This window comes from Pelmatolapia mariae, linkage group LG9 (genome assembly GCF_036321145.2).
Source record: "Pelmatolapia mariae isolate MD_Pm_ZW linkage group LG9, Pm_UMD_F_2, whole genome shotgun sequence".
NCBI classification, from domain to species: Eukaryota; Metazoa; Chordata; class Actinopteri; order Cichliformes; family Cichlidae; genus Pelmatolapia; species Pelmatolapia mariae.
In genome coordinates this window covers 31,883,065-31,897,113 of record NC_086235.1, presented here as the reverse complement: position 1 = coordinate 31,897,113, position 14,049 = coordinate 31,883,065, and the positions used below count along the sequence as shown (strand labels likewise).

At 42.5% G+C, this 14,049-nt stretch overlaps 1 protein-coding gene across 6 annotated transcripts in view; it reads left to right on the top strand.

The window, feature by feature from the left end:
* arhgap12b (Rho GTPase activating protein 12b) overlaps positions 1-14,049 on the top strand; it is a 63,281-nt gene that overhangs the window by 33,375 nt on the left and 15,857 nt on the right. Inside the window, exon 1 of one of the 6 annotated variants that reach the window (XM_063484192.1) lies at positions 13,327-13,497. The exons of the other annotated variants lie outside the window; for them this stretch is intronic. Within the exon in view, the coding sequence (XP_063340262.1) occupies positions 13,411-13,497 (87 nt within the window). The 5' untranslated portion in view covers positions 13,327-13,410. Of the gene's footprint in view, positions 1-13,326; positions 13,498-14,049 lie in introns of those variants that run through there. 6 annotated transcript variants of the gene reach the window in all.

The window sequence follows — 14,049 nt, the reverse complement described above, 5'->3', positions numbered from 1 at the left end:
CAATTTGTTTAGACAAAGATTTCTAAACTTGTACACACACACCCCTCTGTGTGTAAAACTAGTGTTCTTCCACTGCTGCCTCTGTAGCAGGACTTACTACAGTCCAGTGAATTAAATCGAGGCTGACCTTTTTTAGCAGGCTACTGTAGGTATTACATAATCAGCTTCACAGTAATGCAAACACAGGGCTGGTGTTTATAAAATGTGACATCTTGAACCTAAGGTTGTCAGTTTTTCTTGCAGCAGTATAACAGTGAGGATTGGATGGACAAGCATCGACTTACACTTGAACTAAAATCCTGTTATTTTGTAAAAGTAAACGTTGATGATCCTTGGAAGGCTCCACAAAAAAAATAAATATTCTGCACTATTTTCTTTGGCTTTCAGAACCAAAATAGCAAAAACTGTGTTATTCTGTGCTTATGCCAACTTACAGTAGCTACACCGATCAGCTGCAATCATTACTTTATTAATGTCTTAAGATAAATTATTCCAGACAATGAGGCAGTTTTTCAGCTAGCGTAAAAATAATACTTCACTTCTGTTTATACAGTTTAATAGTAATAATATCTGTGTACTGTGACTTGTTCCACCAGTGTGGGAATATCTGAATTAAGCTATGACAAGTGACCTAACTCTAATGAACATCCTGATGTGTTAAAACAGCTGATGGTTGACTTGGGAGAATCAGTTCTTTGTATGAAAGGCTTTAACTAAAGCATGCTAGCTTGTTCCAGCATTTAGTAGCCACCCCTGACCTCTGGAATCCCTGAAGAGGGTGACAAGAAATTTTTCTGCAGCATAGATCAGTAAGATTATCCTAATCCTCTACTGTTTGTTTAAGTTTGCAAAATGAACACGTCATCAGTGTGTTATCAGCAAATGTGTACATTTTAGTAATCTGCAAAAGCTGTCATCACTAAAAAAGTCCCAATTATCTAACAGGTTGATATCTCAGCTCTGATGGCAGCTGACTCGCAATATATTTGGCGTCTGTACCGTGAAGACAGTAACTCGATCTGTTTTTGTCCCAGTCCCTGCTTCAAGTGCTCATCTGTCTGCAGCAGGAACATTTTTGGATGCTGAGATGACAGTGAAGGACGGGAGTGCACCATTCCTTCTCTTCCAGGAGTCGGCTGGGATTTATTTCATCATTATTTATGTAACTGTTTCAGTGTTATCGGCATGAAATGAATCACTGGTTTTAGTTGAGCTGAGAAACGGTCTAATCACGCCTTCACTGCATGACACATCCTGCTGTTTTCTTCTCACCTGCTCAGGACTCATCAGGATTTGATTAATTTGAGCCAAGTGCCTGCAAATGCTGACAAACCAAGGAAACCGATGTTGATATACAGCAACATGTTTCCAGAACTCATCAATGAAGTCATTATGTACCTCCACTGCTGCATACAGTTTGTGATTTCTGAAACCTAATCTACTAAAACAGGAAGCACTGAGGGAGTGCTTTCTGCAGACTGACACGTTTTTCTTTATATGTTGAAGCCTTTGTGTGTAAAACGCTTCTTTTATAAACAGTTGAACGTCCTCTGTGTGTGTGTGTGTGTGTGTGTGTGTGTGTGTGTGTGTGTGTGTGTGTGTGTGTGTGTGTACGGGTTCGTACTATCCTGGTGGGGACCAAAATCTGACTTTTACTATCCTGGTGGGGACTTTCTGCACCGTGGGGACCAAAATCCAGGTCCCCTCGGGGTTGAAAGCAATTTTCACACTCAAAATGCGGTTTTACTGTCAGGGTTACAATTAGGTTATGGTTAGGTTTAGGGTAAGGGTTAGGGTTAGGCATTCATTTTTAATGGTTAGGGTTAGGGTAAGGGGCTAGGGAAAGCATTATGTCAATGGGATGTCCCCACGAGGATAGCAAACCAGACATGTGTGTGTGTGTGTGTGTGTGTGTGTGTGCGTATGAGCCCTTGCACGTGTATAAAAAGGATATGTGCACGTGCACACATTCTCCTCGTCTCTCACAACAACAAAGCCTCGTTCCATCTTTCTGATGTGTGGAGCCAATGTTCCAGCTTTGTTCTGCTGCAGAGTGGAAGTGACCTCTGGTTCAGGCTCCAGTCAGATTCATTAAAATAAAAACCAGCTGCTGACGCACATGAAGACCTGCGCAGTTAAACATACTCTTATTGGCAAAATGAAATGCAGTCTGAAACGGGCATGTTAATGATACATTCTGCTTGTGTTGGTTGCCATGTTGTATTGGCTGATTTAGTGGGCACAGTACCATCACATTCTGTCATAATGGGACTGGGGGTTGTTATGGTTTGGGATAGAGCTTTTGTGCCAACCGAGGAAACGCCTTGAAGTTTGATGTTCATGAGGAAAATATTTCCCCCCGCTTGCTCCTGAAGAACAAACCCCAGAGACATTAGCTCCGTCTAAAACCTTGTATGAAGTCGGGTGATGTAAAGTTGACCATGGGAAAACTTTGAAAATCAAACTACACAGAGCTGAGCTGAATAAATCAAACCCCATAAACTGTCATGATACCCGTTCCAGCTTTTTAAGTCAAGATTGGATTTTATACTTACCAGTACCAGTATGTACCTGTTATTCAACTACCACCCAAACACAACTGTCAGCTAACAAGGTGCACCGTGGGTAATGTAATTACCTTTTTTCAGACAACAATTTTAAAACATTGTAATCAATCAGTGTTGTGGTAGAAGCCTGGCCTTATCAGGTAGCATCAGTGGCCGAACTCACAAATATGCCTGGGGCTAAATGGGAGCAGATCCCTGCAGCCTGGTTCCAGCATTTCTTAAAAATCCTAAAATCATAAAAGTAAAGGTGTGGCAGTAGATTAATGCTATAACAGCCTGATTTCTGTAATGAAATCCTTCAGCTCTCCGCTGACCTTGTTTTTCTGTCTAATGAGCTGTTACAGATTGAATATGTGTTTTTATGATGTAGTTTGTGCTTCAGTAAAGTGTGTTGTATCTACTGTAAAGCAATGTTGTACAATAAAAATAGATCTGTATTTCACCAGAAACAAACACGGGTCGGTCAGAATGCCGCATTTGGATAGACTTCTCCAATAACAGCTCTGCTCTGTGTGTGATGAAAGCCGAGGTTTTCCTGCCTGCTATGCTCAGTATGAGACCATCAAGTGGAAGGATAATAGCTTCGTTTAAGCAGCTGGGTTAACACAGATCCTGTGCTGCTGCATTTGCGGAGGAATGCACTACAAAGATAGTGGATCAAGTCAAGTTTTCTGTGAGTTAGCCCGGTCAATAAATAACAGAAAGGGAAGGTAACTATTTGGGGTCCTCCCGGATCAATGTGACACAGGTCTGTGTGGACGTGTATCTGAATGGTTTTTGTGACGTAACAGACTCGTCTGCTGAGAATTTTAATTATAAAGCACCAACTATGTGTGTGTCCCAGGTGGTGGACTTCCAAGAAGTATAAGAGTGTAATTGAGGTCTAATTGATAAAAGCTTTGTTTACCAAAATTAAGACTTTAAAAAAAACAAACAAACTTATTATGTACATGAACATAATTAGTACAACAAACCAATCAGTTCTCTTGTCTGTGTTCTGTTAGCTGCAGCATCAGCAGTGCTGCAGTGTTTGTCGGCAGATAAACTTATTTTCATTCATTCGAAGCTGATCATAACCATCTTTCTAGCAGGTTGTGTGTTCTGCAGAAGTGTTTGTGGTGATTTAGGCAGGTTAGAAGCGACGCTGAAAACTATCAGGCTATCCCAGCTACCACAGGGCGAGAGGCGGGGCCAAGGAAACCTTTAAAGCTAAATCCAAAATGGTTCTTTTGTGCGTCATGGCCAAAATGGGAGTGGGGCCCCCTGGTGGGTCATGATGTCACTGCAGGTGGGCTGCAGAACTGAAATTCAGTGAATTCAATTCACATATATATATATATATATATATATATATATATATATATATATATATATATATATATATATATATATATATATATATATATATATATATATATATATATATATATATATATATATATAATTCATTTATATAAAAAGTGATGTAAACTGATAATAGAAGGTGGTTACTTTGTGATATTACTCATTATTCTGTCCTAAATGTACTGCTCTGCATTGGAGTTTGTGTCCTAGTGGAAGGCTTGTCACATATCGCCCTTAACTGCAACAAGCAGTAGCAGTTTTTACATAACAGGCTGTGTTGTTTATGTTTTTTGAATCAAATATTTCAAAGAAATACAATACCTTGTCTTGTATTTTGAGTAGAGTGAAGATTAAAACTGGGGGAGACCTGTGGGGTTTTCTGCTTTCTAAGTGGGCCTCAGCACTCTTGACTTTTGGAGTGGCTGCTTTTAGTTGCAACAAGTGAAAAGAAGCTGCTTTGAGATTTGAAAAGCTAGAACTATCAAAACTTTGACAAATCTGCTTTAAAGCTTTGCTTAAATCGATTGACTTAATCAGCTGATTAGAATCGGTCCTTGTTAGTTTTCTGACTGTTCATCTTTCACCAAGAGCTCTGCTGCACAAGTCCACACACCTTTTGACCTCTTCTCCATCCCACCCGACCAGCCATTCCGCACCCAGGGAAGGGAGTCGGTGTAATTAGCTTGAACCAATCACACTGAAGGCATTAGGGCAGGATTAGTCATTAACTGGGGGCTTAGCTGTCAGCTGTCAGCCACAGAGGAATGCTGGTAAGCCTCTGCTTCAGCCCCGTGCCACCAAGACATGGCAAGAAAACAAAAATTACGCCTGCGAAATAGTTCTTAAAATACAGTGGCGCTGTCTGCCGCTCTGCTCTGTTAATAGCCATAGCCACGGGTGGATGGATCAGACACCAGCTGTAAATATCTCCGTTGCACATGTAGCCCGGTGCTGCTCTTTTAATGTCCAACAGATGTTGGTGCAGTAATGCAGTCTGTGAGCCTGGATACAGGAGGACCTGAAAACAGGCACACTGTCTGTGTTAATTAAGCAAGTTTTCATAGTCTGAAGTGTCAGAATGTAATGTGTAATGTTTAGTGGTGTCACCACAGAACAGACCCTCTGTTAGCTTTGGCTCTGCAGTCAGAGAAAACCTGATGGCAGCGAGTTTGAACACAGAGACTCTTTGTACTGTGAGGGCCACTTGAAATGAGAAATAAGAGTGAGATTTGGCAACGCCAGTTCCATTAAAGAAATTGAATTTTCCTTCAGCGCGTCATCGATACCCCACCCCCCCACCCCCATAACCCCACTGCAACTAAACAGAACAAATTGATGCTGTCAGGGTGCTGGCAGGTCGTTTGACTTGTGCAGCCTGAATTCATTTATCAGACCCCTTCCAGTTCTCTCTCAGGAGCGTACGCAAAATCCATCACATCCTGTTCTTCCTTTTTTATTGGACGGCTGTGTGGGTAACAGATTGCAGCACGGCTCTGTCATCCTTTCCCACAAGTCTGGCTGCGTGTCTCACACTTTGATCGGAGAGCACACACGCTGGCTCGCAGCTTTTAGTGAAAGTTTGACTCCAAGTTTGGCAGAAAATGAAAAGCAAAAGGAGTTGAACAGTAGGGGGGTTTGACCCAGACTGGACACACTGCTGGGGGGTCTGGGAGTCTGTCCTCCTGTGCAGATCGGTGGCCTTTGACTTCCCCCAGCATGCGCATTCAGATTCTTTGTTGCAATCTGTTACTCTCTTAGACAATCTTTTGCACTGAGTATTTCTTAGAGAAAAGGCATAGTTATACCAGCACTTTAAACAGTGAAACTTTGCAGTGAATTAAACCCACATAAGTTTGTTAATTTAAAACAAGATTAAATGACTCTAACTTTATTAGCCAATGGAGCGCCAGGGGTGTCCATAACTACCATAAACTAACCTCTGGGCATCTAAAAGAACCAGTGAGAACATGTTAGGTGGTTACATACATGCTGATTGAACTGATGCTGCATTTAGTAGGTACTAATGCTCAAGTAAAGATGGAGTGGAGAGAAAACTGAAGTGCTGATGTATGCTGTGACTAGTCCAACCTGCTAATAACATTATGGTTGGCTTTCAGCTACAGGAGCAGTTAATATGCCTAGGTCCAGATCTTCGAATTCATCCACTCTGTTGCATCAGCTGATTTGTATAGCACTGTGCATGATAACAGTAGCAACTTTGCTCCACTCTAGAAAAAATTCCAGCAAAAATCATTATGTTGCATGCACTGCTGTGGAATTGATTGCTACAGGCAGATATGTTTCTCTGTCGTAATTGGTTAATGAAATATGAATAATCTATTCAATGGAAGTCTGTTGGAGTCAAGACGTAAGACTGGAGTGTAATAGGTCCACAGATCTGTCAAGTATGCACTTAATCATTTAAGCTTGTGAGTATAGAGACTGCATGGAGCTTCTAGAAAAGGGGTGTCGAACTCCAGGCCTCGAGGGCGGGTGTCCTGCAGGTTTTAGATGTGTCCTTGATCCAACACAGCTGATTCCAATGGCTAAACTGCCCCCTCAACATGTCTTGAAGTTCTCCAGAGGGCTGGTAATGAACTAATCATTTGATTCAGGTGTGTTGACCCAGGGTGAGATCTAAAACCTGCAGGACACCCGCCCTCGAGGCCTGGAGTTTGACACCCCTGTTCTAGAAGAACCACACAGTTTGCAGTGAGGCACTGACCACTGAGACTGAGCACAGCCAGGTGAAGCAAAGGTCCATGTGGTACCCACCTGAAATGGCTTGTTACACAAATCATATCATACACTGACAGTAGCAGCACATGCAACAAACGTATTTCTGATCCGTCTCTCCTGCTAGTGTGAGCAGCTGCATGCACTGACCTGGTGATATTTGAGAGGCACACACACACATACACATACACACACATTCTTAAATAGTCTGGGAATGTCTCCATGTGCTTTAAAGAAAAGATCAAAACTAAAAAAAGAGTTTCTCTCTGCGTCTGTGTTCGCATTCACACTTTGATTCGTGTTGAGGCCCAAATAGAATCGAACCCCTGTGATCTGATGTTTACCTGTAAAGTAACCAGGTCCTTGGGTCCTTTACAAATGAAGCTTTTGATTGGCTCGATCTAGTTATTCTCAGTTGCGCTGTTGCAGATAGGCAGAGCACAGTGCTGCACACTCATTCTTGGCTCTACGACAGTCTCCCCCTTATGCACAGCAGACTGAACATGGCTGCAGGCTTCCCCTGTCCTCAAAATCCACCCCTCACTCAATTAATATTTCAAGAAGGAAACCTGATTGGAGAGGCAGTGTGTGGCAGTGAAACTCCCTCTGTTCTTTGCAGAGATGTTGTTTGAACAAAAAAAAAAAAAGAAGAAGCCTCAAATCATGTAAAACAGATGATTTTGGAACAAAAACTCAAAAATTCATTTGTCCACTGCAGCTTGTTTTAGCACTTGGAGCCTTCTTTTGTCTGCAGTATCCAGGCAGCAACAGTTTGTGTCTATTAGACTTGTTATTCTCCAACAAGCTATCTGGAGGTTTATCACAACAAACTGACATTTTAGCTGAGCCTTATCAGCTCCACACCGAAAGGTTAATTGTTCGCATCTCTATCAGCGCATGAGCCTCACCGAACCTTCTGATCCGTGAAATGAAAGGAGCTGTCGTCATGCCGACCGCTGAAAAGATGCTGACTCAATTTTAATCTCTTGGTTTTTGCTTTTTTTTTTTTCTTTTTGTTTGTTTGTTTTTTTGTGCCTAACCCTGGTTGTCAAGTGCTGACCTGTCTACCTGTGCAGGTTGCATATATATGTTTCATTAACATTTTTTTCCCTGCGCAAACTATTCAGACTTTTTTTTTTTCTCTTTTTCTTAAACTGGTTGCTAAGGGAGGTGAGGAGCTGTGCGCGTGTGTGCATGCGTCTTTTCTCATGTTCATGGAAAATAGACAGGGAGGGCTTTGCCAGAAACATTATGATGAGAGAGTGGGCGAATGTGTTCGGAGCGATGACTAGCGATGCGGAAATGTAGGTTAATCTGATCATATGGATGTGGCCATCGTCATCAGCATCATATCTCCTGGAGCAGAGGGAGAGAAAGTATGATGAATGTGAGAAGGAGGTGTAGCAGTAGGGCGTTGGCTGACTGAAAGGTGGCACAGGATAAAGAAGGAAAGAATGGCCAAAGAGGTTTTGGTGCATGATTATCAAAAGATGCAGCAGATGAAAGGGTTGTTTGGTGTGTGTGTGTGTGTGTGTGTGTGTGTGTGTGTGTGTGTGTGTGTGTGTGTGTGTGTGTGTGTGTGTGTGTGTGTGTGTGTGTGTGTGTGTGTGTGTGTGTGTTTGTCTGCAGAGAAACGTGGGCTTGAGAGGGGAAACAGAAGCGAGAGAGGAAGGCGGCGGGGGAAGAGGTCAGCAGAGAAAGATGAGAGAGCTGAGGACAAAAGAACAGAGGGAATGGGAGCAGATTGAGGCAGCGTTTCAGCGATGCTGCATGCTCTCCCCTGCCCTCCCTCTCTCCAACCCTCATGACCTAGCTTCAAACGGTTCTCGTGGTGACCACCTTATTGGCTGGATGTCTCCATGGCCACAGACGCAGCTCTCTCAGTCACCATGCCGTCTATTCTCACCACCACACCGCACTTCCTTTAACCTGCTTTCATCTAATTCAATTACTCAGTCGCATTATGTAAGGCGGTTACCGGGGGAATAGAGCCACGCTCAGAGGTGAGATTGACCCGTGTGCTGTCGGTGATGAGAGGGAGGAATACAGAATTATTATTTTAACAACAGTTATTACAGAGAGTGGAACTTGTCGTTGAATCTCTCTGCTGCCTTTAATTTTCAATGCAGACCTCCTAAGATTGACTCTGTGGGAAAGAATATTTGCCTACCAGCAAATAAATAACATCACATTTACCAGTAAGGAGTTATGTGCTGGTGTTCACTATTAGTGATCAGACCCAAAACACTGCACAATAGGTCTGTATTATCCAGTCTCTGGCCTGCAGTACAGGTGGAGCCGTGTTAAGGAAGTTTGAACTTCTGTTTCATACTGTGTGCTTTCATCTTGACGGAACTACTTCCCTTTCTTTTCATTTGCAAAACCAAGTGCAACAGTATGGATGTCTTTAAGGGGACTGTGTCATTTCAGACCCACAATTTAAAGACATTTAAAAGACATAAAAGACATTTTGTTTCTGTTCATTTTTAAATATCTGTGTCTATTCAGAAACATAGATTCTGTGTCACAAAGGAGGGAAGTGAGATCTGTAAAAATTATGTAATGTGTTCGGCTTTTTTAGTCTGTCAGGATCCTGACAGCAGTAGCAGGAGCATCCTGAATCAGTGATTGAAATGAGAAAATGCAGTGTTTGATCTGCCTTTGTGTGCTGTTTGGACGGCAAACTGCTGCACAGCTACCATTGATGGAGATGCTGCAGAGTGGGTTGCCATGTGCTAGAAACCCCTCCCCCTCACGGTACTCTCCTCATGGCCAGATATTTGTGAGGGAAACTCTCCCCCCTCCCACCCCTGTGCCTGCTGTCGTAACCCAAGGGAGACACCTACTGGACCTGCAGTTTAACTACAGCCTGTGCGTCCCTGCTGCCCTCACCCTGACCTGCACTTCTTTACACAGAGAATTATTTATGGTTTAATTTACAGCGCACTGCTGGGTGCAGTCCTTCTCCAGCGATTGTACAAGCTCTGTGGGACAGGAGGCTGACTGAAGGGAGGCGATTTATAGTGTGCTTTTCTCTATATGGCGATAAATACAAGGGCGATAGCAAACTGCAACAGAGCCTAAGCTCATCGGGATCAATTAGCAAACCTCTCTCTAATCAGTTGTTTTGTTTTCTGCTGTGCACGTCCGTTCCCAGCTTCCTTCAATTTCTCCATTAGACCTCTGAGTTGAATTAACGACACGAAACCACACGGGCCTACACACTCAGCCTGCGTAATGCATTCTTAATGCAGTTTGTGGAGATTCTATACTGTACTGGCCTGTAGTCTGAAACTCATTTATCACGGCTCTGCCAACAGACAGGCTGCTGCTGCTCTGCTGTGAAGAAGACTGTTCTGTATTCAACAGCACCTCTCTCCCTCTCTCCTCATCACCTGCTCTCTTTCTCTCGCTCCCTCCACCCATCCCCTAGGTCCTCTCTATTTTTAATTACCTGTCAGAGACCCTGGGTCCTGATCCCTCCTTTCCCGCTCTCTGCCACATCTCATTCACTTCAGCCGGGAATCTGCCTGTTGAGAATACAGTATAAACACTGGGCAGCGATTTACAGTGAGGATACTGGGAGTATACTGTGGGAGGACGTCATGCTGAAGTTCTTCTTACTTGCTGCCTGCAATATTTTACTGTGTAATACCACGGGGAAAATTTTAGCAGGTGTGCCTGTATTTTCTGGTACTGTTGAAAAAGAGTGTTTTTAAAAAGTGTGTTATTTAATTGAGTTAATTATTTAAATTAATGTGTCATACGTTTTGGTTAAATAGTGCTTGTTATCTTTAAAATTGGCACATTATCATCAAAATAATCATCATCATCATAAGCACACATTCTCTTAAAGCAGTAGCCATCATAGACCATAAGATTAAGGTTGTCATGACAATCGTATCTTACTTACCTTACAGGTAAGGAAGTGCCTTATATTTGCAGTCTTCCTGTTGACCAGCAGGGGAAGCCTCCCAGTTGTTATTGATCGTTGTGTTTTGTCAAGTTTCCCTCCCCTCACCCCCAGCTGGACGCAGCAGATGGACGCCCATCCCTGAACTGGTTCTACTGAAGTTTTCTCCTTAATCAAAGATAGTTTTTCCTTCCTACTAGGGCTGCCACGATTAGTCGACTAGTCACGATTACGTCGACTATCAAAATCGTCGACAATTAATTTAATAGTCGACGCGTCGTTTGAAGCTTTGTAAGATCCCAAAAGACGCAGGAATAAGTAGTAGGATTTAAGAGTGTAATAACGGACTGAAACAGAAGATGGCAGCACTGCATGTACAAGGATGCCAGCTGCCGTTAAACCCCGAAGAAGAAGAAGCAGTGTCCGGTATCGTACCTGTGTCCAAATTCAGGAACCGCATCTTCCTGACTGTGCCCGCATTTGTAGGCCGATTACGTTACAGCGACACGACGAAGACTGTCCAAATTCGAAGACTCCAACAAATGCGGCCGACAAATGCGCCCTTCATTTCCCCAGATTTGAAGGATGGGTCGGGTGTATACTTCGTGGCCCAACCTATCCCAGAATTCATAGCGTGGCCCAGCGTGGCCCGCTCAGTTTCCAACAATGGCAGTAGCTAGTTAGTTTTAATATTACTCTTATTATTCTTTCTGGGTCACAAAATAAACGTTTAACATATTCTCAGGCGAGAATGTAGCTGTGTAAACTTCAAATATCTGCTCAGTTTATCAAGACACTACATATTTCCGAAAGCGCTCCGACGTTTTCGGAGACGTCTGTTACCCACCAGCTCGATAGCTAGCCGGGGTTCAAGGCTCACTAGAGCCGGTGAGAACACCGGACTCCCGGCAAATCGTTTTCAAACCCACCGCCGTCTTTCGCTACTCAGGTTAAACATGATATATAAGTCACTTGGATAACTTAAAAATGTTATTGTTTGGCTTTTTTCAGTATTTTATTTGTTCCTGAGTAAATCGGTTTGGCTGAGATTAAAGTTATAGTTTTTACACAGCTGAATAAACGTCAAGCTGATTATCAGAAGTGTGAGACGCTCGAGAATATACTCCGGTATCCTGTTATATTTTAGATAGCAAGGAGCAGACGTCTGAGTTTATTAAACTCCACCGAAACAATCTGCAAATTTCATTAAAATTTAATAAACTAACTATCATCTTGTCTTTATTTTTAGCTAGCACATACCTTAAACACTTAAAGCTGTAAGCTAATGATAGTTATATAAGAGCAGATGCATGCTGGTACAATAAGCTGTACGTTTTACGTCCAATGGATGCATGATCTGATTAGTCTACTAATCGCAAAAATAATCGGTGACTAGTCGACTATCAAAATAATCGTTTGTGCCAGCCCTACTTCCTACTGTCACCAAGTGCTTGTACACAGAGGTTCGTCTGATTAGGTCTTTACCTTACAATATAACGCAGCGACTGTTGTGATTTAGCATTAAATAAATATATAGTGAGTTGAAATAAAGTGTTTGCAAAAAGAGGAGACTGTCAACTAAAGCTTGTGCAGAAGTTAATGAGGAAATTGCCCCACTTCTCACTTGATTTATGACCTAATTTAACATTTTACTGATTACTTTTTGGTGTTCATTGATAGTTTCAAGTCATATTTAATATAGCATGAATAGCCTACCTTGGGTAATTGCTATCAGAGGGGGTGCAGTCATTACATCCACTCCTTATTTGACCCTGGTCTCTCTCTTATTGTGATTTGGTCACTGCAGCTCTTGTGAGATATGACAGTACTGGGAATTATTTTCTGCACAAGCATCATGACATGTGACCCCTTTCACATGATACACATATATAACTGATGCCATGTTTGTGTGCTTTAAATTTAGTCGGCTGCAGCTTCCCATACCTATGGCTTTTTCTGCTGTAGTGTAACGTTCTCAGATGTATTTTTCAGCTGTTTCTCAAGTACATTAAATACGGCACCTAAAACATGTTAAAAGATTACCAGCGTAAACCTTTATTTTGTGTTTATACAAATTCATTGAAAGAATTTATTTGCAGGTAGCGGTCAACTAAAGTCATGAAAAGACAAAATTCTCACATCTTATCATAACTTTTAACACCCTGTCGTGTGCCAGGTATCATCTAGAAACAATACAAAGTGAAATCGGTGATCAAAACTAAGTGTTGTAATGTTGAAAGAGCTTCAGCATGTTGCCACATGGAATTGCAAAAATCTTTAGAGAATTGTTGCCGTTGGTGATAAAACTTAAATACACCTTCCTCTTCTCTGAATCACTTTTATTGCCTGTCAAACCTCCTTTAAATATACTTTGCCTAATCTGTCATATGGCACTCATTTGTCCAGGTGAAAGAAGAGTCCACAGGAGTAGTGATCAGGGGTGTTATCTTTCCTCAGCACACTCAGGTCTCTACACTGTGGTAAAAATAGAGTCTGGCCTTTGGTGAAGCAGTTTTGTTGGCGGCTGGTCTGAGCGAAACCCACAGAAAGTCATTCTTCGTAGGGGAAGCTCACACTATTTCAGCAGTTTCCTGTTGTGTCAGTTGCGTTTGTGTACACTGCCGCGCTCTGTGTGTGTGTGTGTTTGACAAGTGCAAAGGGGAACAGAATCCTTCCACCTCACGCACACACACAAAGTGAGGTCTCAGATTTCCTCTTACCTTCAGCTGGAATATTACAAGTCAGAAGGACTGAGAGAAAGCGGTGTATTTCTTTGTGTCTGTGTTGGTGAGGGGTGCTTTGAAACCACAGCGCGTGCCCCGTTGCACTTGATGGCCGCCGTGCATCACCATGCGACGTGCATTCAGTGTGTTCAGAGGCTACAGGAGAGCCGGGGAGGATGACGACGACGTCTTTGTGTGCAGCTCTGGACACAAGGTGACACAAATGAGACTGCTAGATATTTTCACCATGTCAGCTTGCTTAGATCTCTGCCCTCTGCATTAATATAGCACAGTGCCTCTGCGTTGCCAGCACAGATGGATTTCAGGTCTTTGATGTCCCATAACAATTAGTTCCTCTGTGCTCTTCCTCAAACTGTTCATTTATAGTTTGAGACCTTTCCATCAGCACTGGCAGCAAGCAGCAGCTTTGTTCTCCTGAAACTGTTGCATTGGATTCCAGGTATTATTAATAACAGCATAGTGAAAGTTTGCCAGTCTGAATTTAGGGAACAGATGGTGACTGCCAGTGATGTTTCTCTTCATGTCAAGTTTAATTAAAGTAAAAAAAAAAGTTCCTCTGTTGTCTCCTGCAATACCAGATATGTGTTGCGTTTTAGTGTATGGTGTACACTGCATGAAGCTTTTCTTTCTCATACAGAACAGCCTCTCTTCATGTTGCTATTTTCATTTCTGTCTAGTTTCGAGGGAGTTGCCACTTTTTTCCCTCTTTCGTGTTTAGATGTCATACAGATTAGCAACAAACTTA